Source organism: Otolemur garnettii, unplaced genomic scaffold, assembly GCF_000181295.1.
Source record: "Otolemur garnettii isolate 467f Iridium unplaced genomic scaffold, OtoGar3 scaffold00002, whole genome shotgun sequence".
Taxonomy (NCBI): domain Eukaryota; kingdom Metazoa; phylum Chordata; class Mammalia; order Primates; family Galagidae; genus Otolemur; species Otolemur garnettii.
The window spans coordinates 47,582,980-47,609,061 of NW_003852397.1; the positions used below are offsets into that span (position 1 = coordinate 47,582,980).

Here is a 26,082-nt window from a genome sequence, read left to right on the forward strand (position 1 = left end):
GAAAAAAGGCAGCTGCTTGGAATCCTTTAAAAATGCTAAAACCAAATTTTAGCCCAGCCACTGAGACAGGTGCAGCACGCTAATTATGGCATAATTTTTCCCATTACATTCTTTTGAGGTTTATTTTTATGCCCTTACCCTTATGTTTCTTTTTTTCTTAGATTTTAATTTATATAATCTTCCTATGTCATGGGACCCTAATCAGTTTTGTTACAAGGCAAGGTAGCAAAAATTCAGTCTGTAAATATAATCCTCTCTCTAGGATATTTTTCAACTGTCGGATTTTATTAAACTACAGATGACAAAAGGACACAAAGGTAGAATTACATTTTTTTTTTCTTATTGAGCATTTCTTAAAAAATCTGAAGTCTTTCATGATGACTGGCAGAGACGCAAAGTTGAAATTCTATACTGAAATGGGCTGACTGCCAAGTTTGAGTGAATTCTTTCCTTGGAAAGGCATTAGAGAGATTCCCACATCCTCAGGGTTCTCCAGAAATAGGCAGAAAATATAAAATCCAATAGTGAGCAAAAACCTGACTCATCTAAGCCAAACTGATGAAGTAAATGTAGCTTAATCTGTAGGACCAGGTGGCCATCGCCCAAGGGTTCTGAAGGAACTCAAGGATGAAATTGGGAAACCGTTGGCCAAGATGCTGGATGCAACATTACTAAAAGCCATTGCCAGCGAACTGGCAGATTGTGAATGTCATTCTGTTCATTAGAAGGGGTCAAGAGAGGACCCAGGGAACCTTAGGAAGGCAAGTATGTCTTCTGCCTGTCCACTCTCCAATAAAGAACAGCATCATTAGACACTAAAACAAAAATAACTTCCTAGGGGAAAGACAATATGGTTTCTGGAAAAGGAAAGCATGAGTCACTGATTTATTATTGGTCTCTGAGGCATGTAGATAAAAGGCCGAATGCTGGCACAGCCTAGAGTAAAGATTTTTTAAGTGCCAGCATGAGATGAGATGCAAGGAGGTAATGGATGTGGAAACCATATGGATAAGACAAACAATCATTTTTATACCCTGTGGAAAAAAATCCGTGTACTTGCAAGAAGGGACACTTTTTGAGACTTGAAAAATCAGAAGGCATGATAGAGGATATACAGTATTACTTCCACTGTGGCTAAGAAGCTTAAAACACACTACTATGAGGTAGTATTGTAAAGAGATATAAATTAGTTACTTCAGGAAGCAATTTTTGGGTGCCAGAGTTTGTACAGGCAGTCTCCGAGTTACAAACATCTGACTTACATGTAACTCACAAATGGGGGCTACTGTAATAAGTCCCCAAGTTGCGAATATCTGCCTGTTTGATTCACACTTAGGAATGGAAGCTATTACGGTACTAGGTAAATGTGCCTATTCTTTATATGCAAATTCCACTGGAAAACAAACACACAGAACCTCTCTCATTCATTCCTAGGGACTGCCTGTCCTCAGCAGTGGGGTTATAGTGGTGAATAAGACTGTTCTGTCCATAAGCACCTCACAGCCTACCACACAGATGATTCCAAGAATTGGGGAATGGATCCCAGCCTGCTACAGCCCTCTATTAGGGCACATTTACAATTAGATGGTAATTAATAATGGTAATCAGGTGGTACCATAATAATTGCATCATAACGCATCTCTTAGAGCTGTAAGCGGAAATAGAATTAATTAATTAATATGTTAGGCTATATGGAGAGTGGATCTAAAACAAAGTGCAAATTCTCTTGCTAACATATAAGTCCTCACACCAAATTTTATTGGTTTGTTTTGCGGAGAAAGACATAATGGATTTTAAACATATGAATAACTCCAACATTATTATATTCCTTTATCCCATAGAAAATAAAACCAGATATGACAGAGGTGTTCGTTACGACTGACAACACCACTTTCTTAATGTCATGCATTCACATATACGTGTATATGCACAAAATTTTCAAAAGCCTCATGAAAAGAAAATTACCTGCTGCTTATTGTAATTTTAAAAACACAGGAATAGAGAAAGAAAAAGGCTATCGACTAACCATGAATGTAATGAGTTCTGCCAGTTTGATGCAACTCTCAACCTTACTCAAAGGTCTGAGAATTTTCTCAGCTCAAGCAAGAACGCTCAGGATAGAGAGAATGATGTTGGTAACACCAAGCATAAGAGATTGATCTCTCTCCTGCAAGTCAAATGCTTCTCTTTTCCAATCAGTTTTAAACACCCACCTTTCCCCTTTTCTGCCACATTAGGTAGGAGGCTGTCATTCTAAAGAAATTTACAGTGTGCACATATATAGAAAGTGTGAGTGTTCTCCAACATGAACGAAAAATATTTCTTTGAAGATCAGATTGTTCAGTATTTTCAAACCACCTCGTAGCACTTCCGTAGGAACTTTACGAAGAAAAGCAAAAACTGAAAAATACATCCTCACAGAAGCAGGTACAGTTCGTTCAGATTTCTCGGGTAAAAAACAGGTATTCTATCTTCCTTCCTTTCTTGCACATTTTTTAAAATGGCATATACCAGTTGTTATTTGCAATATCAATTATCATTCAGAATAGAAATGAAAATGGGACTGAGAAGTAACTCCCTTCTCAGGCGTAGTATTCCCGTAAAATGTTCTGCCTTCTCCTAGGGGACCACAGTGGGAAATGAAATTAGGCTCTTTTTCTTTGCATCTCGGATTACAGCCCCTAGCACATCCTTAATGACTCTGTATTGAACGGATATCCTACTTCTCTTCTTCCTGCTACTCATCCCAGAGAAAAATTAGATCTACATTCTGAGCCTCTTCTAGAAAAAACATAAAAAGAAAAAAAGTAAAAGCTTATTTCTAAGGCTTAATATTTAAAACCTAGGTAGCCTGGAATTGCATGTTAATAGCCCAAGCCAAAGAAGATCCCTAAAAAGAAGCTATAACATGTGAATAGATAAAATTAGAGAGAAAATGTTTGCATCTATGTTCGTAAATGTACAAATGACAAGACTAAATATCTTTGTGATATCAAAGGCTAAAACTCTCTCTCTCCCCTAATGAGACTACTGAGACTATGTCAGGGGGTTTATCCTAAAGGAAGACTAAAGGATGCAAACAAAATTTAGCCAAAAGATGGCAACCAAATTTGTAAATGGCCAAAAATTAAAATCATCTAATTGGCCAGCAATAAGGGATTGGCCACATTAATTATACTGTATCACAATAAGCCATTATGCAGCTATTAACAATTGTATAGAAGGCATATTGAGGAGAAAACTGTTCCCAATTTTGTTAAATAGAAAATACATGCTAAAAGCAAAATATATTGCAAATTTTGTGGGTTAGGTTTGGCGCCTTATGTATACCTTTAAATGTTTGCTTGCATAGGGAAATGCACAAAGTGCCTCTTCAAGTATTAGTATTCCACGTTCTTTTTTTCTTTATCTTTCCCTTTATATGAATTTATGAATTTTAAGATTCATTTATAATGAATATGAATTACTTCTGAAATAAAAATATAAAAACACACATGATTTTTTTAAAGTTCCATGGCATCAACATAGTCTACCTAAAAAATGAAAGGGAAAATATATATTACTTGAATTCTCTATAGTTTCTGGGTTCGACAGGAAGCCTTGTGAGTTGAAATGGGATAATAATGATAAGTAAAAACAGGGAGAAATAATCTATGCTTTAAAAGTCTTCTAATTAGCATATTTCATGTTCTCATATATCTATTTAAAAACTTTTAAAATCCCTTCTAATAAACACTAAAAATCAAGAAGCCGCTACTCGATTTTTTTCCTTGTATACAACTGATTCTTAGTATATACTGCCCTTTATATTCAATCAAATCATCAAAACAGTCTTTGATCCAAAAGAGTCCTGTAGATCTAGAATTTACCTCTGAAGTCAACCTATTTATAATCACAGGGTTTTTTTAAATCCCTGATTTTCTTTGTCTCCCTATGATGCAAAGAGGGTTAGTGACAGTACAAGTTCTCAAGGAATAGGCGTCCTTTGTTTCTGAAGCAGTCCTCTTTACTAATAAAGGAAATAAAAAATGCCAGTCCATCAGAAAAGTAGCATTGTGAATGTCAGGGCTTTGAAGGTACAAATTAGGAAATCAGTGTTTTCCTTAGCAGGAGTATTTACTAAGTAATCTGCTTTCTTCTAACTAGAGTTTTACATCAACAGGAGAAGTAAGTCCAAATTAAAATCACTATTCATCAATTACTGCCCTAACACAAGCTCTGTGTTAGGACCCAGGCAACAGAGCTCAACTATTATTTTAATCATTGTACTCTGAGTTCTCAAAGGGATAATGTGAATGAAGGGAAAAGACAGAAAACTCTTAGTTATTGCTGTGACATAAAAGCAGGTATTTCTGAGGATTTTTAATATATTTAATCAATTATTAAGTTTTTAAATGTATACTAGGCTTTTTTTTTTTAATTTTTTTGGTCCTTTTTTAATCCATACTTGGTAGACACTGGGAACTAAATGGTGACTATAATGACATAGTCTCTCTCTTCATGCAGCTCACATTCTTCATTCCCTGGGAGAGAATGATGTTCCTTACATGAGAAACTATAATTATAGGTAATGTAATCATAAAAAAACTTTGATGGAGGAGAAGAGAGTCTGAGAAAGAATAATGGGGAGGTCCCAGCTTACTTTGGTAAGTCCAGGAACTCCTCCTTGAGGAGGTAACATTTAAGTTGTTACCTGAAAAATGAGAATCATTTGCACTCCTCAGGTTCTGTGGTGCTGAGAACACGCTATCAAAATAAGGCATCTCTGACTTTCACTTTCCTCTCCTGAAATACGCTCATAAAAAATTATCTGGGGCGGCGCCTGTGGCTCAAAAGGGTAGGGCGCTGGCCCCATATGCCGGAGGTGGCAGGTTCAAACCCAGCCCCGTCCCCCCACCCACAAAAAAAGAAATCATATGAACTCCCTCCCCACAAAGGAAGTCATTCCAGAGGGGCTACCCAATGGGGACTTCTTCCCAGAGTCAGAGAAGAGGAACAAACAAGCCTTGCTGAGCACTAACAGAGCTTATTGACCTTAGATCACACTCTTCTGTCCTCTAATCACACTTCTGCAAGACTATCCACAAAAATACAGTTTTCCTTGGGTTTTTGAGCCTACATTTTTGGAAGGTGCCATGCCACAGAAAAACTTAGGTTAAATAAATGTGTTATGTTTTTCTCTTGTTAATCTGTCTTTTGAGATACCAATGTCAGCTATGATCCTTGTGATGGGTCAAAATAGATTGTTTTCCCCCGTATGCTCTTTTCTCAATTTGGTTGAACTCACTCTTTTCTGGTCTTCCCATGACTTCACAGGCTATTCTGACTTAGCCTTCACAAGAGTTCCTCCTCTTTCTTCTAGCCAATCATTTGAATCTGAAGTTGTTCAAGACTTCAGTTCCATGCCCTCTTTTCATTCAATCCCAAAGTTCCTCCCAGGCCATCCAATGTATTCCTATGATTCAGATATGATCGATATGTCAAAAATTCCTTAGTGGACTTTTCTAGCCCAAACCTATTCTCCCAGATTTGGATCCATATGTCAACAGCCTACATGACACCTTCCCTGAATATCTCATAAGAAGGCTCAGCGCCTGTGGCTCAAGAAGCTAAGGCGCCAGCCACATATACCTAAGGTGGCAGGTTCGAATCCCCAGCCCGGGCCCGCCAAACAACAATGACGGCTGCAACCAAAAAATGGCCAGGCGTTGTGGCGGGCACCTGTAGTCCCAGCTACTTGGGAGGCTGAGGCAGGAGACTCACTTGAGCCCAGGAGTTGGAGGTTGCTGTGAGCGTGATGCCATGGCACTCTACCCAGGGGGATAGCTTGAGGCTCCGTCTCAAAAAAAAAAAAAAGAATATCTCATAAGAATATTGAAGTTAGTATATGCCATGCTAAAATGAAGATATGTCATCCTCATGTCTTTTCCACCTCCAGTGATACAGATCCTCCCCTAAATAAGACAATTGACTTGGTTGCTATATCAGAAATCAGGAAATTAACCACAACACTTATTTCTACCTCCCACAGACAATTAGTAAATCAGCTCTGTCTAGTTGGTAGTGAAACTATAGCTTCAATTTCACCACAGTTTCTCATCTCCCTTGCCATCAATTCTTGCTGAGATACTACAAGCCTTTGCTTAGTCTTGTGTCTATTCTTTCTCTCCTCCAGTTCATGGTCTTAAATGAAAATCTTTTCAGATTATTCCTTAGTTTTAAAGTTCTTCCATTGTTCTGAAGACCAAGTCTAACATTACTGTGATGGCCTCTAAGAGGAATATGATCTAGCCACTGCTTAATCTTTTAGTATTATCTTATGTCAGTTTTCACAGTATTCTCTGTGCTTCAATCACAATAGATATTTTTTCAGTTTCTAAAATTTAAGGAAAAAAGGACCTTCCATTTCTAGAGAATTTTCACATTCTATTCCTTTCACCTGGGACATCTTAGATTTTTCTGCTACTATATTCATCTCTGTATCAGATAAAAGTACATTTGGCTGCAAGGAACAGATTACCCAGCAATAAAGACATTTTCATTACCTCGTATCACAAAAACATCCAGAATTAGGCACTTAGAGGGTTGAGGTAACCTTTCAAAATCATTACTCAAGACCAAGACTTCACCTTTTCTGCTTTTCTAATTCTGTGTATGCTCATTTTTAAATTTAAGGTCACCCCCTTATGGCAACAAGTTAGGTGTCAGAGACCCAGGCATCATGTTGTGACACAACTGCATTCAAGACATAAAAAAAAGTCTTCCATGACTTGGCAATTCTGAATTGAGCTGCAATGAATAACTGGTGCAAATATCTTGTTGCAAAGTGATTTCTGGTATTTTGGATATACTCCTAGTAGAGGAATTGTAGGATCAAACAGCAGGTCTATTTTTAGATCCCTGAGTGTTCTCCAAACTTCTTTCCAAAAGGAACATAGTAGCTTGCATTCCCACCAGCAGTGCAAAAGTGTTCCCTTTTCTCCACATCCATGCCAACATCTATAGTTTTAGGATTTTGTTATGTGGGCTACTCTTACTGGAGTTAGATGATATCTCAAAGTGGTTTTGATTTGTATTTCTCTGATGACCATTAAACATGATGACCATTTTTTCATGTTTCTGTAGACCATGCACCTGTCTTCTTCAAAGAAACTTCTGTTCAAGTCTCTTGCCCACAATGAAATGGGATTACTTGTTCTTTTCTTTTCCTATTAATAAGTTTGAGTTCTCTGTGGATTCTGGTTATCAGCCCTTTGTCAGAAACAACCTGTAAATATCCTCTCCCATTCTGAGGGCTGTCTACTTGGTTTACTTACTGTGTTCTTGGCAGTAAGCTTTTTAGTTTGATCAGATCCCAGATCCCAGTAAGTATTTTTGGCATTGCTCTATTGCCTGGGGGTGGTGGTGGGAGGTCTTCTATGTAGCCTTTAAAAAAGATGGAGACTTTACCTCTTTTTATATTTATATGGATGGGGCTGGAACATAGTCTTCTTAGTAAAGCATCTCAATAATGGAAGAAAAAGTATCCAATGTACTCAGTACTTTTATGAAACCAATTTATATTTGCTCACACTTTCTTATGAAAGATCACAACTATAGCCCAGGATGAAGGAGAGAAATGAAGAGGGAGGAGAGGAGAGGGGGGAGGTTTGATAGAAGGAGGGTAAACAGTGGGACCACACCTATGGAGCATATTACAAGGGTACAAGTCAAATCTGTCAAATATAGAACATAAATGTCTTAACACAACAATCAAGTAAATGAGGTGAAAGTTATATTAATTAGTTTGATATAAGCACTCCAAATTATATAATAAATCAACACATTGTACCCCACAAATGCATAAATGTATTCATGATCTATGTGTATATGACTTAATGAAAGGAAAAAAAAAATAAAAAGGCATAAAAATAAGGGAATAATGGTCTCCTCTAGTGTATATCACCTGATTCAGATAGTAAAATCTTTCTTAAAGTCCTCATCACTTTTCTCCTACATCACACTCACCAGATCTGTGCCATGCAGTGACCACAAGGGAGGCAGGTTAAGTGACTATTGGCAATTGGGCAGGAAGAGAAGGAAGGAGGAATTGTGGTTGATTTTAAAATCAATAAATTCTGACAGTCTTCGGTACATCATGCTTAGGTGCAGCAAGTAAAGGATTACACACGTACGGTTTGTTCATTTCCTTCTCAACCATGGGGAGTGTGTCTGTCCTATTTCCTGCTATAAGCCTAGAATCAGCACAGTGCCTGGCCTACATAGATCAGTTAGTGTTGATTGAAAGAATGAATGAACCACTATGAAAGAGAACAATAGATGCAGAAAACAGGCACAAAAGAGATAGGAAACTGCCAACGCAAAACTTCTCAAACGGATTGGCATATCTCATTCCTCATGGTTCAGCTTCCTATTCCGTCTAAATTGAAAACAGTCTTTTCATCCAAAAATTAGACTTTTTTTTTTTGAAAGGGCACCACTGTTTGCATAGTGAATGCAATCCTCCTAAAATTCTTAATTCCTGCCATGAGAACAGACACGGGTATTATTGCTGTCATTGAGATCCAGGAATGAATTCTTTTAAAAACATAAAATTTTAACCCCTGTGAAGGAGTTATATGATCCAGAAAATTTTAAATTGCCTCAAGTACACAAATGTAAGTCAATTCTCAGCTAAATCACTCAAATATTTTTCAACAAGAAAAAGTGAATAAAAGCTCAGAAGTTATTTAGCAGAGTAGTCACAACATTTTTAGTCTAACTTTTACACTTTTGAGAGCATCACGCCAATGGATACGTTTGTAATTCAGGTTGGCTGATTAGGAAAACAGAAAATGCAAAATGCCTGGCACATAGAGGATGCTTGATGAATTTTTGTTCCAATATTTAGACCAAAACCCTCTTTAATTTAACTCCTATCTCTGCCATGTCCTAAATATGGACCTATGAACAAATAAATTATGTTATTGGGTTCACAAATGACATAGTAACTGTAAACACTTTTTAGCTGTAAAAGCAGGCATACCACAATCTCAAAATTTAAATTAAAAAGTCAAATGGTATTGAATACATTCAACTCTAGCTAACCTAATAAGACATGAAGGAACTGATTCATATTCCTGTGCGTTTCTGTCTCTACAGATGTGAAATTTGTTCCTGGTTTCTGATGGATATTCCGTTTGACCGTGGTAACACACACAGTACTAATATATAAATATTACAAATTTTTTATAAAGAAAAGTTGTAAATATGTACACATGTAAAACTAGGTTTCAAGTTTTAAATCTGGTTTTCATTTGAAATAAAATTCCTTAAAAACAGAAAATGACTTTAGCATTGGCAAAGGGAGTCCCCTAAGGAAAAAAAAAATTGTAAACAGATGGCTGAGAATGATCACCCACATGCTGAACACAGATCTTGAGGAGGCATTTCTAAGAATGAAGTAGCACTTTCCAGCCCGAGCCACTTCCCACGAGGATCCTTATTTAACCCATGGAAAGCATAGAGCTTAGACTTCTGGCCAAAGCAACCTCAACAACTTTTTTCCCTCTTGCTTCATAATGATCCAGACTCGTTTCCAACTCTCTCTAATGTTCCAAAAGAAGCTAAGTACCCACCACTTGAGACAAACAATCTCTTAATAAATCAGAGTTCAATGATGGGCCCTGAACTAACATCATCCCGTATAAATGGCTGTTAAACTCTAGCTAAGCATATTAGCATTCAATTTAATATATGACACACATCTGTTCTACTTTCTCAAAGAGCAGAAGTTTCAAGATAACTTAAATCCCAGACTTAATCAAGGAGAAGAAATTCTTGGCAACATTTAAAACTGAGTTTTAAAATGTAATCCAAATGAGAGCAATGCTGTAACTAACAAGATTATATAATACCTAAATCAATTCCACAACATTACCTGAGCAGAAACACTAAATCTTTTATCTGGGCTATTCATCTTTCATTTGGAGACCGTCAACATTTCCCAAAGACCCACATGTACACCTGGCCCAAGTCACCAAAGGATAAGCAAATCAGGAGCCCTCTGCAAACATGATGATTTAACCCTCTGGATGCCCAAAGACCATAAGAAGAAAACTCACAGATTTGTCTTTCACAAGGAGAGCACAGCACTGGATTCCAGCCATTAGCATCTTGTGTGGGTTCCAGGCCACAGAGTTGGCCCTAAAGGAACAGAGTAGGGAGATAACTCAGTTAGTTTCTACAGAAAGAGTGCTTCCATTAGCGGTGTCCACATTCATTACTTATAAGTCACCATTCTGCAAATTTACTTGTCCGAGTGGTTTGGTGAATTTGGAGGGATTTTGTTGTTGTGACTGTGTGTGTTTGCCTGTGTGTGGTTGTTCGTTTGGTTAAGCAAAAGAACTACTTTGCTTTTGCCTATTTTCAAAATGTCACTTAGGTGATCAACATCCCAAGGGATTCCTTTGCCTAAAGAGAAGTCAGCTATAAACTGGGAACTACATTTACCTGTGGATGCCATGCAGAAGCTTGCGGTGCTTCCTTGACATTAGAGCTGAGCCACCCCAAGAGGCCTGTTGAGATAGTTATATAACCAAAACAGTGTTATTCCAATGCTATTTGCCTTCCAACAGGTTGTCATAGAAAACCCTCAGTGACAATCTTAATCTGTGTTATTTAATAATTTTGTTTTATGTCATGTTAACTGATTTTTACTCTAAGAAATTTTGATCAATGATTCAACTCAGGCCACTGGAATTTCATCACAATAGATGGAGCCTTCCCCCACTATGATCCTGAAAAATTTAAATTCATACATAATAAAGAAATTGGAATATTAACCAGTTGACTTGTGTATGGATGACAATAGGTTAACAAAAGTCCATGTCCTATTGAAGCTTAGAATCTAAAGCAGACATCTTTACCACATTGACATTTTGCCACCCACACCATGTGAAGAGACATGGACTAAAGGCTGGCATTCTATGTAATGAATTAGGCATATTATTGGCAAGCTGAGTAGAAGGCCACTAGGATGGGCTAGCTAGAAAAATCTCCTGTGAATGAAAAATTAGATCCTTTTTGCCAAATACTTTTCAGAAATATTTGCAAATCAAACATAGAAGAGAGGGGAGAGAGGAAGCTTGGGATAGAAGGAAGGCTATTCACTGGAGAGATACATTTTAGGAGTACAGAAGTGGGAAGTTGAGGTGAAAGGAAATCCCATATTCAACAAGTCTGGAGGGAAGAGAACAGAAATCAGTGTAAGAAACACAAAAGTCAGTTTGTTCCTTGAAAAAAATTGAGCAAATTTCTAAGTTTTAATTTACAGGACTATGAAGGATGACTGCACTGAGAGACTCTGAGGGGACTAGCTTGAGCTTTATTAAAAGTTCTCTATGGCTGTGTTAACCTCACAACATCAGTGAGAATGGAGTCATTTTCACTTCTATTTTTAATAGATAACCTAAGGTTGTTAGGTAAATTTTCCAGGGTCTCATAGATAATAAAAATTAGACTTGGGACCCAAAGCCCATTCTTTTCTCCTAACATCATGACTTAAGGAAGGTGACAATTTGACCAAATTAGACAGTACAGCACAAAAAATTCAGGGTGATAGAAATATTTTATGCAGTAGGTGAGTTTAGGAGTTGCCTAAGATATATACAAAGGCTATCCTATTTTAGGTTGTATAATTGTAAAAGATAGGTAGACCCCAATATCATGTAGAAAGAAGTAGAATATTGTGTGCCCCAAGGCTGTGGAAGACAAGGAAATGAGACAGCGTCATCATCCTCAGAGTATTACAAAAACTGGGCCCACTGGTAGCCAATAAAGAGACAGTACAGCACAAGCCACTTTGTAGCCTTACATCTCACTAAAAAACAACTCATTAGGAACTGGGACTAGGGCAAGGTGAATGAGTCACTGGGGCACACAATTTAAGGAGGAGGTCACTCTCAAAGTGGACCCTTCCATGGCCCCCAAAGTGAAGGCCTCTTTAAATATAAGCCCTCAGAACCTCACGTGCCTCACCTTAGCCCCAAGCTTGATTCCACGGACTAGCGTCTCCAACAGCACCCAGGGGTCCCCAAGGCTTGAGAGCTCTGATGTGTTTCAAGGGTGCTGTGTGAGCAAATCCCAGAGGTTGGGTATAGGACTGATGACTTGGAGTTGCCAGTCAATTTCCCTTCCTGGTGAACTCTCTCTCCCACTGGGATTCACAGCACACTGCGTGCAAGTAAGGGTAGAATGCAAAGGCAACTGCCTTCAGCAGTGAAGAAAACTTAGTCTAGCCTTATGCCTGAGGATCACAGATCTGGATTTTGAGACCTTGCTTCTCTCAAACACTTAGATGACTTCCATTAAGTTTTTCTTTCTTTCTTTTTTTTTTTTTACTTTCATTACACACTATAAATACTAAGTTTTCTACCATCTCAATTCTTTTATCACCAACCTCTTTGATAACCTATCAGTGACTAGCAGTAGGACTCAGCCACACCCACTTACTCTCCTATCCCCTCCACCTGCCTCATACCCTGACTATTACCCTTCATGTCCCCCCTCACTGTAGCCTCTGCCTCCACTTCCTCTCAGAAAAAGTAAATCATATCCTTCCAGTCCTAGTGAGCTGAGTTTCAGTTTTAAAATCACATGAACTCTTTCAAGGCATTAGATCGCTGGTTTACAAAGTGATTTGCCAGGGTTAGAAACAGCTTATCCACAAATTTATTCCTCAAGCAGAAAAACCATAACACCCCTGATGTCAATGCCTTACTTCACTTTGATTTACTTTCTAAGTTCCTAACTCTAGAACTTGCAAAAATATTAAAGCAATTAACTAAATGAAGAAGAGACTTGGTTTTCAATCTCAGTAAGGACTATCATTATTATCAGCTAGGCATCATGGTAAATCATTTGACATATTCCTTCTCTTTAATTAATTATATAATAAATTAACAGTAGAATCATTCTGAAGGAAGGTAGAGGCAGAAGTGGAAATGAGATTGGGCAGCCTGGAAAGCCCACAATTTTGCTTTATTTTTCTTTCTTTTTATAAACAATTTTATTTGGGGTACATAGAAGTACACCTTTCTCGGTACACGTGATGTTTTGATGCAGGCATACAATGTGTAATCAAATCAGAGAAATTGGGGGGTATTTATTACCTCAAGCATTAATCATTTCTTTATATTAAGAACATTCCAATTCTACTCTTTCAGTTATTTTAAAGTTCACTGTTGATGATACGTACAACTTTGCTGTGCTACCAAATATTATTCTTTCTATCTAATTGTCTAACTAGATTTTTGTACCCATTAACCATCTCTCTGCTTCCCCTGCACTTCTCCGTGTCTAGTAACCATCATCCTATTTTCCGTCTCCATGAGACCAGTTGTTTTTAATGTTTAGCTCCCATATATGAGTGAGAGCATGTGAGACTGTCTTTCTGTGCTTGGCTCATTTCACTTAACACAATGTTCTCCAGTTCCATCCATGTTGTTGCAAATGACAAGATTTCATTCTTTTTTATGAAAAACCAGTGATTTTTAAATACAATGTTACTGCCTGCTCTGGGGCTTGGGATAAAGAGTGGGTGAGAGACCAGGAAGCTCTGCTAAGAAGGTGAGGCTTTGCAGCAGCCACAGCCTCTGTTTCAAAGAATAACTGGACTGGATCTGACATCCTGGTCTGAGGCAGAGGCTCAAATGCCATTTGCTCTCACAGAAGATGAATGGCACAAAGACCAAAGGTTATAACAAAACTAAAGTCTTTCTTATTCAGTTGTTTTAAAATACATTATAATTAACCAAATTTAAGACATCATCAAATGTAACATTTACCATTTTTGTATACAAATTTAAGACATCATCAAATGTAACATTTACCATTTTTGTATACACTAAGAAAGAAAAAAATGACATCAAAATACCTATTTCAAAGATGTTAAAAATATTTTTTAAATGTGCATCTTAGAATTTTTTTTTTTTTTTTTTTTGAGACAGTGCCTCAAGCTGTCCCCCTGGGCAGAGTGCCGTGGCATTTACAGCTCACAGCAACCTCCAACTCCTGGGCTCAAGCGAGTCTCCTGCCTCCGCCTCCCAAGCAGCTGGGAGCACAGGCGGCAGCCACAACGCCCGGCTATTTTTTGGTTGCAGCCATCATTGTTGTTTGGCGGGTCCGGGCTGGGGATTCAAACCCGCCACCTTAGGTGTATGTGGCTGGCGCCTTAGCCGGTTGAGCTATAGGCGCCGAGCCGCATCTTAGAATTAATAAAATTTGGTCTGTATGCAGGGCAACTTGGTTTTATGAAAAATCCAGAAAATAAGTAATCATAATTTCATTTTTAAAGTGGGTTTTTAACATTTTAAAAGGTCTTTAAAAACGATTCCTTTAGAATACTTCCAACAGTCCATGTAATTACTGCAATATTTTTAATGTTTTCTTTTTCTTTTCTTTCTTTTTTTTTTTTTTTGTTTGAGACAGAGTCTTAAGTTGTTGCCCTCAGTAGAGTGCTGTGGCATCATAGCTCATAGCAACCTCGCATCTTGGGCTTAAGTGATTCTCTTGCCTTAGCCTCCCAAGTAGCTGGGACTATCGGTGCCCGTCACAATGCCCAGCTATTTTTATTGTTGTTGTTGCACTTGTCATTGTTTTTTTGGCCAGGTTCAAACTCACCAGCCTTGGTGTATGTGGCTGGCATCCTACCCACTGAGCTACAGGCGCCGCCCTTTAATATTTTATTTTTAAAGTAACAAATTACTTGTGGTATAAGAAGTTTCTTTAAGATAAGCTACATGCTCTTTGTAATAAAATTTTATCAATTTGACAGAAAACTACAGATGAGTGAATTCTATCTTTAATAGGTCAGATAGGCTATTGTCAAATTTAATCTAATCCTGTAGGCATTTGCCAGATGTCTACTATGTATACATACAATAATTTGGTGTAGCCTGAATATTTTCTTTTTTTTTATTTTATTTTATTTTTTATTTTTTTTCTTTTCTTTCTTTTTTTTTTTTTTTGAATATTTTCTTTTAAAAGTGTTTTCTTTGGACTTTACCTTGCAAATACAAACAATGCAACCTAGCCATATCAATCCAAAATAAAAAAAAATGGAAGAAGTGATTTAAAAAATTCAACCTTTAGTTTTTTAAAAAACTTCCAGGGCACAGTGTCTCAGGCTTACAATCCTAGCACTCTGGGAGGCCAAGGCAGGAGGGTTGCTTGAGCTTAGGAGTTCAAGAACAGCCTGAGCAAGAGCTAGAACCAATTTCTACTAAAAATAGAAAAATTAGCATGGGTATCATGGCAGGTACCTATAGTCTCACCTACTGGGGGGGCTGAGGCAGAAGGATTGGTTGAACCCACCAGTTTTTGGTTGTGAGCTGGGCTGACCACACACACACTCCAACCTGGGCAATAGAGTGAGACTATCTCAAAAAAAAAGAAAAAATCACCTAGAGATCTTGCTATTTATATTTATAAATCACAATTCTCTCTAAGTTTCATAAATCTCTTAATATCATTCCCAATTTAAAAACTGCTGTAGTTACTCTGTTTTACATAAACTATTTACTTTTCTCTGTTTTATATAAACATATAATCCACATCTGATGTTTCTTTTATGAGAGTAGAATATTTAAGTGTACCTGCTGATGTATTTGATTTTTCCTTTTATTTCTACAGCTACAAAAGTACTCACTTCATATTATCTTTTAGGATATAACATATTATTATGCTCCTAAGTCTACAAAATCAATGAGCTAGAAGTTGAAATGGGAGCAGATACAAATATTAAAATCACATTTTAAAAAGTCACAAATAATCTACTTGAAGTATTGCCATTGGAATACAAATAGAGCTAGTGGGCTTTGTACTGCAGTTGATTTTACCAAATATTAGCATACATTTAATGTAAACCTTGAATCATATCAGTGACATTTCGGAAGCACAAGCAAATACAAACTACAAAATTGTGTGTAGGTATATCCCTCAAAAGCTCGGTTGCCTTCTATTCAACAAGTCAAAAAATATTTCTTAGGATAAGGAGGATTTGAACCACTTGCCTACCAGAGGAAATTTCCCTGACTGCATGTTCATCCCTTTTCTTGGTTAGAATGAACCTAATTTTCTCCTGCTTTCACAAGAAAAAGGAAGGAAGGAAAGAAGGAAAGGGGAAAGGGAGGGAGAGAAGAGAGAAAAGAAAACTACAAAACTCACCAAGCATTCATAACTGGATGAATTCAACTTTTAATCCTGGATAAGGAGAATTTTAAAGATTACCTTTAAGAAAAAAATTCCTATGAAGAACTCCAGTAGTTAAAAAAAATTAATTAGAAAAAAAAGAGAATTATTTAAGTTTAAAAATTCTGAAGAATATGTTATCTCAATCCCTCTTAAATACTTATCTGACAAATCCAGGTAAAACCTGATGCAATTACAGCACACAATTAGTTTATGTACCTTTTTGCATTTTCCGGCTGATTGGAATCACATCATTTTAGAGCTATTAATAGAAGATAGTTTACAAACCATATCCACCATCTCCCTCTTTACAAATGAAAACACCGAAGTCCAAGGGCTTAGGTCACAATGAAGAAGAAGATTAGAATCCAAAATCAAAGTGTCTTTGCTCCTTAGTCCAAAATGTGTCCTATACACACTGCTTCAATGACAGTAGATTCAGGGACCAAAGAATTGGGCTCAGAAGAGAGGAGAAAATAACATGGAATCCAGAAAACTAAAAGAAAATGTATGTGAAGTCTTGGGATTTTCTTTATACCTTAGAGAAATACTTCCACTAAGAGGAAACATACACAGACAAAAGTAGCAGCAGCTTCATATCTAGTTTCTGAGAATCTGAAAAGTTTCATATCAAGGCTGCAGAAAGACTAAAACATTAAACAGACGTGTACACATAGATGAACTTACATCCACATGAAGCCAGAGGCCATGCCTCTCACAGATGTCAGCTATTTCATCCAGAGGATCGAAGGCTCCCAACACAGTTGTACCAGAGGTGGCACAGACAAGAAATGGTGCTGCCCCCTGTGAGAAGGATCCACACAAAAAGAAAATTAAATTGTTACCTTCACCACTAAACTGATCCTGTAATAGGTTGGTAAACACGAAGTGTTATGCATCCTGAGAGTCATTTGGTTTCTTTGGAGATAATCATTAATTCAGTGGATGTTTTAAAACTTCTTCATTATGTGGCCTCTCGGCATTACAAACAGGTTGAAAAACTGAGAAAATGCTATGACAATAGTAGTCTTTTGTCCTAGCTCTGTAATCATCCTCATTATTAGTACTGTCATTTGCTTTCTGCAGTATTTTCTGATGTAGGGATCACTAGATAAAAAGTGAATAACCTCAACCTCAATGGCAAATTGACATTCACTATGATTCCTGATTTATTCCCAAAGGAATATATTGGACCTTTATAAAGCTGGCATTGTAACCTCAAAAAAAAAAAAAAGAACAGGATTGGAAGACAAATACCTAGCTCCATGGGTAAAGCATGCAGGCCTATCTGCTTGCCTCCTTGTAAAGAAAGTGCAGTTATAAAACAGAGAATGTGCCCAGGCACAAATTCAGCATCAGAGGAGATTAGGCAATTGAACTGAGATACATTCTCCAAAACAGATGTTACAACAGAAGAATTGGTTGGAATATGCTGGAAAAGAAAACTTGCATCCTTCCTACCATGATTACCCCTCCTCACATAGCTGATGGCCATAAATGGTAGAGTGAACAGGTGCCAGTGAAAAATGGGAGAACACAGAGATGGGTGGTAATCCTTGTCACGTTAGCCAGGCACCTTGGCCCCATTAAGGGAATCTGTACAGACCAGGTAGAGGAAGAGTTAGACATCTGTAATAATGGCAGGAATTTTAAATATAGAAGTTCAAATCTAGTATGGCCCAGCATAAGGTAGTCTAGCATGTCTCGGCATAGGGTGCTTGTTATGAAAATATGAAAAAAAGAGTATGACAACAAAAATATACTATGAAAATGTAAAGAAAAATCCTTAGATTTTTGAATTCTCAGTAGAGGCAGAATTATGTTGTTCAGGTGGAAGTGCCCTGAAGGAAAACATGCAGGCAAATGGGGGGAGGAGCAGCTAGAATTTGAAGGTTCTACAACACCTGAGGAGTAAGTGACAAAAGTGTTTACTTCCTATAAAGGTCATTTTCATCTCCATTTAGCATGTAGCCATTTTCTTAACCTCAGTTTTATCATAAATTTCACTGATACTGCAATATACTTTTTATGGCCTTCAGTGCCAGGGTTGTGTTTGTACCAAACTTACTCCAATTTAATTGACTTTTGACAGCAAGATGTTATTTCTCAACAGAAAGTGGACCATAACAAAAACACTCGGTCCCCATCTCCATGTTGGGATGCATAGAAATCAATGTGATGGTGCACTATGAATCAATGTCATGGTGTCTTATTGAAAAACAGTTATGATGCATAGAATCCAGTCTGCCCAAACCTCTTAAAGCCGGGCCAGTAAGGTATAGAGCCTCCGGGAAACCATGGGCTTTGGAAATTCTTCCTTATACTCAACAGATTATACCAACAGATTATTCTTCCCTATACCAACAGATTATGGCTTTATTGTGTCAGTGACCTAAAGGAAATGAAACCAGACTTACATCAATCATTAAAAGCAATAGAAAAAAGGAATTTACTAAAACCGTTTAAGGTGTCTTTAATGGCTGGGCTTTTCCTCATAAACTGTATGAAATCCTGATAGTCATGAGAAAATGCCTATGCAAGCTATCATAGCCTATTAATGAGTTTTCCTCATCTTTAAAAAAATCTTGCCATAAATATCAGGCTCAGAAATTAAACTTTTGCGATCTGGATTTAAACTTTTTTTCTTCCCCTAATCACATGCCGTTGATGAGAAAATTCAGTAGAGACAGTACTGATTGCATGGTGCCGGTCAGCTGTATTCCCTAAGAAAGTGTGTCATTTCAGACACTTGTACACAAAAATACCTCTGCATATTCAGTTGTCATTCTAGTCTGAACTTGTCAGCAAGTACTTCAGAACCTCTAATGCTTTTACACCATTTTTTAATAGCATCAGGTCAAGGTCACTTTCTAACAATTTTTTAATAGATGGTCATAGTCCAAATCCAAGCTGAAAAAAAAGTTGCTGTACTACTTCCTTACATCTGAAACATGTAAGTTAAAAGCTCACAATGAAACAACTAAATCTGAAGCTACCAAGAAAAATAAACTAGTCATCACATACTATTATCTGACAATGCATGCAAAGTTTGTACTTGGTGATTTCAGACTCTAGTACTAACTGACTTCAAAGAAAACAGAGGAGACATACCAACTCTAACCCCATTGCCCTACTTTTAAATGTGCCTAAAGCAATTTTTCCTCAAGTTCTTAACTTGAGCATTATGTCAGGTTCCTGTACTTTCATTGTCAAAACAAACAAAAATTTGAACAACAAGAATACCAATGACTGCAGTGGAATAAAACCCACTAAGCGAGAACCATGAATTCTTAATGATACTAAAAAAATGAGGGCTGATTGTTAAGGGATGCAACAAGCTTATGATTTAAAACACTGATAAATAAAGGAGAAAACTAAAACATTTATCCTGCCTTGCCTACATAAACTATTTCTTTAGGGAAACCAAATAGGGATGAGGGACATTGTTCTTTATAATATAATGCCTGCTAATAAATAAAGAAAGAATGAGAGAATGAATTAGAATATTACTTCATGGAATAACGGGGTTAGACAATAATCATCATGGCAGCGAAATGCATGGACTAAGAGGCTGACAGAGATTTTTATGATGGACGGCCTGACAATACCAAACTCAATGTTATTACAAAAAGAGACACAGGATGTCTTCTGATATCAGGACAAAATGCCACCCAGGAAGCCTTCCTGGTTAAAAAAAAATGCGATTGAAATCTCATTGGGTCTCAAAGTCTAACTGCCAAATTACAGGGAATATAGATAACAGACAAGTGGTACAGAGGAGGGGAGCACTTATAGTCTTAAGTTCTTGATTTAACCTATAAAATTGGTAATGTGGAAAATTCCATAGGACAAAGGACCTCAACAAATACATTGAAGCTATAGATCAAAAAGATTTATGTGACATAAACACAGCGGGAGAAATTTTAATATAGACTGAATATTTGGTGGCGTAAAAAAATTCTATTTTCACCTAGGTTCAGTGTCTTAGGCCTGTCATCCTGACACTCTGCAAAGGCAAGGCCAGAGGAGCCTTTGAGCTCAGGGTATTTTGGAGGGCGCCGGAAGTCCCATCTACTCAGGAGGCTAAGGCAAGAGGATCGCTTGAACCCAGGTGATTCAGGATGCTATGAGGTAGGCTGACGGCATGGCACTCTAGCCAGGGCAACAGACTGAAACCCTGTCTCCAAAAAATAAAGAAATAAACAAAATTCTATATCTCAGATATAATTGTGTTTTTATATTTTTTTTTTCTGAAAGGGAGTACATATCTTCTACAGATACACTCAACTATTGATAGATGGGATGGTGTGATGCTTCAGATCTGCCACAGACTGATCTAGTGGTAGTGACAGGAGATGGGACAAGGAAGGTGTAGAAAGGAGTGTGAACTCAGGATGGGTGATGTTCTGGGGTGGATGGATAGAGATTTATTATATTATCTTTGTATGTTTGAAATTTTCCATGATGAAAACTATGAAATTCTTGGTGAGGGGTGGGAGAAAGAAGGAAAGAAGGAATCATATAAACTATACAGTGAAGACAACCCTATTCCCCACCAACAAGCATTAATGACATAAAGAAAATTAGTTTTGATAGGAACGTGTGTAGAAAAAGGATGAAATTCAAACTAGCAAACAATATCTCTAATTCATAGTAGAAATTCCTCACCGTTAAGCAGAATCCTACAGAAGAATAAGGAAGTCTGCTACCTCGACCATCAGATAAATATCAAATCCACTTGTCATTAGACGGTTAAGAAAAAAGAGAGAGAACTCTAGACCTGACGTATTTGCTAGACATCTGTAATAATGGCAGGAATTTTAAATATAGAAGTTCAAATCTAGTATGGCCCAGCATAAGGTGGTCTAGCATGTCTCGGCATAGGGTGCTTTTTATGAAAATATGAAAAAAAGAGTATGACAACAAAAATATACTATGAAAATGTAAAGAAAAATCCTTAGATTTTTGAATTCCTATAGGGATACATATACTTCCATTCCAACTCAGAAGCTGGGCTATTCATTCTTTAGCAGTCCTGTCTGACTTTTTTGCGACCTACTAGAAAGTTATTGAAGAATTCTCTGAAGCTCCCTTAGCAGTAGATGTGGCAGTGGGATGGCAGGGAAGCAGTGAAGTAGATTTCCCAAATCCGACAGGGATTTGGTCCAAAAAGCAACATGTCTGGCACTAAAATAATGACATACCTTTTTAAAAACCAGGCATCAGGGCCAGCCTCAGCTGCAGCACAGCATGCGACTAGGACCATGCCTTGCCTTCTCTATCATTTCAGTTGTAATGTATTCTACTGATAGCACTTCAGGAAGAAAAGAAATTCTGCCACTGAAATACTAGTCCCATTCTCACCGTCAGGTGGATTGGAAGTAACCTAGAAAGATAGGCTGATCAAGGAATCAGGAATTATACTGAATGCAACCCAGAGACAATTGGTTTGGCATGTGGATTTCTCAGAGGGAGGATTTACAAGGCGCATAGACTATGGGACCCTGATGGAGAGGCTGAGTTCATCCTAGAGGCTTACTCTAGCCAAGAATCCTGAATACAGAGATATCAATGTTTTAATAGGCTCTGGCCAGCTGGGACTGAGACCATCCAAGAAACCACAGAACCTGCAGAGCCAAGCCCTGGAAATGGAACAATTAATAAGTTTCCCTAGTTTAACTGCAATGTGTTGTCCTCTCTCCCACGCACAGAAATGGTTTTGACTGCTTGCATTCTCTTCCTGTTATTCATTCTCTCTCTCCTTCTCCCTCTCCCTCTCCCTCTCTCTCTCTCTCTCTTTCTCTCCCTCCCTCGCCCCCCCCCCCACACACACATACACATTTTCTCTCCCTCTTTCTTTCCCTCCTCTCACCTCTTTTCTGGCTTGCCAGACTTGCTTCTCCAGTTCCTCAGGTATCATTTTACCTCTAAGAGACACAGATTTGAGACTTTCAGTTATGTTAAGGAGGTAACAGTCAATGGTACTGCTTTTTAAACAGTATGAGTTTTCACCTCCACCCACGACCCTCCAGATCCTGTCCCCATTACCTTCCATCTGTTTCCACAAAGCAAACATTCTCAGTGCCAATCCCAAGAAAGGAAGCTGCCTTCTTCATGGAGTAATGACACTGAATTCAAGGGGGAAGGGTGAAGGGAGAAACATCAATATACAGCATTAAAAAGCATGGCTTATTATCCAGTGGGTGTAAGGCATTACAGCTGAGCACAACCTTTGCGATGTTATTGCATACAAGAAAAAGAGGAAAAGTAATTTAATTGAGCTCCTTAGTATAGTGGTTAAGAACATTGACTTTGGGGTCAGAGAAACTGGGATTTAGCTTCAAGTTGTTCCAGATAGGGAATCTTGAACAAATAATGTACATCTCTAAGCCTCAGTTTGCTGATCTGTAAAGAGGTCATGTCAATAGTGCCCGCTCCATCTGCCTGTTAGAGATGACGTGTTGAGATATGTAAGAGGTTTGGCACAGAGTCCGGCACAAAGTAGGTCACTGGAGGTTACTGTTTTCCATAATGTTGAGAAAAGTTTCTCTTCATGCTACTAATGAGCTTCAGTATTAATGGAAACTTAGAATCTAGTCCACTGCTGACTCAAAACCCTCCAAGGAGAGAGCAAGACTCTTTCTCAAGGATGGCAACCACAGACTAGAGAAGAATCTAATCATTTCCAAGAGCAAACAAGAGTTGTAAGTGCTGATCAGTGAAGTGACCAATCTTTAATACTGAACACAAGACTGAAATTAGACACACAGGAAGGTGGCTAAAATTGTTAAGAATAAAGTAATAATAATTTGTAGACCAACTACTCAGTTATGGCATGCACGAAGCTAGCAGATAATTCTGGATTGGGTCTGCTCTATTTCTCATTGACAAGTAGTAGTAAATGCTCTAGATTGTTAGGCCTTTTCCTCTATGCTACACAAAGACCATAAAATAATTAGCATTCAAACATTGAAGATGTCTCTCTTTACGCATTAGGGAGGACAGGTGGTCAATTAATTCTTTCTCATGCCAGAAAAATGAAGGTGCTAAAAGACATTATTGTACCGAAAAAAAAAAAGACCCTCGTAATTTAATTTGTAGGTATGAATACATTAAAAGAGTAGTCATGGCTTCGCACTTAACTTGATATATTTGCTCAAATGTGGTCATATTTTTCCTTCTTTTGTCAAGAGAGTTTTATTGAGAGCCCTTTTTTTGTAAACTCTGTAAAAATAAATGCAGAAGTAATACCACCAGGAAAAATGAAGCCATCCTAAATAATCGATTTCCAAATATCAAAGGGGACATATCCAAAATGCCTATGGGAGGCATTTATTTCAGGTTGTTACAAGAACATGTGCATATGAAGAGTAATAATGTATGTGAAGATGTACTTAATTTTTCCACTTGCTACATCAGCCTATGCTGATGGGACATAAGATGACTTGTCATAGCTAAGCTGACAGAGCTAAGTTCAATTATTTCTCAACAGAGATTTAGTCTCTGGAAAACAAACAACTATTGATTTCCTAGTGAGAAATGCTCTCCTACCCCGCTAACATCTGACTATATGGAAAATCACTGTGCTCACCCCTGAGAGATAGCAAGTGCCTGCTGCCAATGGACATACAGAATGAAAAACTTAGAATAATACCAGCTTCCTTCAGTAGAGCTATCTTTAAGTACCTCAGGGCAAAGTATGGCCCAATGCCAATCTTAAATGGGCAGGGACAGATTTTTTAAAAGTCTAAACATTTGAAAGCATCAGAGAAGGAAAAGAGCCCTGGAAGGAGAAAAAAAGAAAGAGGGTGATGCTTCAGACATGCTGAGCAGTTTCAAGAAAAGACCTAGAAGGCTAGAATTTAGAAGTAACAACGGCATTTAGAAACAAACGGCGGCTGCTCCTATCACTGGCAAAAGATAAGTCAGTTGTTCTAAGACCCAACCTCCCCACAGGTTTCATAAATCTACACAAGACGAAAAAAACTCAGCGGGTGTTCATGTCTAGAAAGATAAAATAGCAAGTGCCTACATGAAAGACGGCATTGAGCTGAAGTTTTACTTTCTGGTTCCACAAGGATTTTTTTCTATGACCTTGGGTTTCTCCTAAGCTGCTGCCCTCTCCTCAACATGTACCCTGCCCTAAACACATGGACTCCTTGTTATGCTGACTGATTTGATGCTCCAATTAGTTGGTAGGAAGAATGAGGTATGTAAATACTACATCTTAGAGACTGGAGAAAAAGAATGACCAGAGGACTTCTCCAAAAACACACATTAATTCCCAAAGAGGCCAGAGACAGAATCCAGATAAACTGAATTCAGCTTCATACCCTGCTGGCTATTGTAAGAAGCACCTGCCGGCCCAGGAGAAGGCCTGCAAGAGCACGCCAACCCAGCTTAGTCTTGCCTGGAGGAACAGAATGAAGAGAATGAAGCACCCAAGATTCAAATTGAAGGAGGCACAATGCTGAGACATTCACCCTAGAAGGTGTACTTGCCTCTCCCCAGCCTCGCCCACTCACCTAGGGGTAGGACTTTCTTTTTCACCCTCACTTTTTAGTGGCAAACAATGAAGACTACTTTATGCTGATCCCAAAAGTGATTTGAATTATCCAAGAACTCAACAAATGCAGAATTCATACCTAAGTGATAATTAAGCCATAGGTCTATTGCTTTTATTATTTTCCTCCAAAAATACCACTTCTTTTCATTCCCACTCTGCACTGGAGAGGATACTTTGCACAGTCTCTGTTATGATCTGGTAGGTCTCTATCAATAGTAGAATGCTGGTCAAACCCTGAATTATGCAGAAACATCTTCGGGGTGGTTGCACATATTCTGCATTTGACAATGGAAGATAGAGATGGAGTACTTTGGGGAAGTACAAAAACTGGCAAGGACCCCTGAATAAAACAGTACAGGAAAATAATGACTGGGCCACAGACGGAACACCAAAGAGAAAAAAAGGAAGGTGTAACAAAAAGAAAAAGATAGGATTGACTGTTTGTAAACACTGCCTCCTTTAATTCATTTTTAACTAAATGTATTGACTTGTTATAACCGGCAGCAAAAGTGGTCAATAAAATATGAATTAAAATAATGTAAATGTTATGACCTGAGTCTCCTCAGCAGAGCAGGGAGAGGAAAGAGCTGCAAAGTGAAGCTGGGTGCGGAAAGATGTATATTCAAGTACACGTTGTGGTCAAAGTGACAACATGTTTCTGTAGAATTAACATCTAGTTCTTGCTTTTTCTGGCTTCCACTTCAGCTGGCATGTTAGCCAAGATATTTTGCCTCTTTTTGGAAATTAAAAAAAAATCACTTAGTTCTGGTTTCACAACTACATGAAGTTTCAATGTTTTTCACTCCCCCACCTGTGTTCTGGACCTTTCCCAAGCATTACCCTCGTTCCAGGCTTCCTCTTTCCATACTCAAAAAAAAGAACTCCAGCAAGGATTAAACCATATGAATAAGGAAAAATTGAAAATTATTGAGCTGATGACTGGGGCCAGCTTTCCCAGCCTTGGAAATAGCAGTCCAAACACCGGAGGAATTTTGTATCTCTGATCGACTGAAATATCCAAGGCCGGAACTCAGAGAGAAACTCTACCCCAAAATAATCCCCAATAACCAAGTACTTCTCCCAGCTGTCTACATGACAGACATTCTTCTCTTGCCACAGAAAGAATGTCTTACGAAGAAGAACCTCTCAGATGCCACCCATCACTCATCTCTCTCTTTCCCTGTGGCACTGAACTGGCCCAAGTGCTGGTCAGAGAGGGTGAGAGGACAGCACAGTGGGGGTCAGGTTTTCCCCCACTAGGAGAAATCAGCGTGCAATTTTTCCCT

The 26,082-nt window shown here is 38.1% G+C and overlaps 1 protein-coding gene across 1 annotated transcript in view; it reads right to left on the reverse strand.

Annotated features, from left to right (window-relative positions):
- GADL1 (glutamate decarboxylase like 1) overlaps positions 1–26,082 on the reverse strand; it is a 137,828-nt gene that overhangs the window by 97,006 nt on the left and 14,740 nt on the right. Inside the window, exons 7-11 of the mRNA XM_012805656.2 lie at positions 22,279–22,358; positions 22,103–22,157; positions 16,918–17,034; positions 10,492–10,556; positions 10,104–10,185 (exon numbers count right to left, since the gene is read on the reverse strand). Of these exons, the coding sequence (XP_012661110.2) occupies positions 10,104–10,185; positions 10,492–10,556; positions 16,918–17,034; positions 22,103–22,157; positions 22,279–22,358 (399 nt within the window). The remainder of the gene's footprint in view (positions 1–10,103; positions 10,186–10,491; positions 10,557–16,917; positions 17,035–22,102; positions 22,158–22,278; positions 22,359–26,082) is intronic.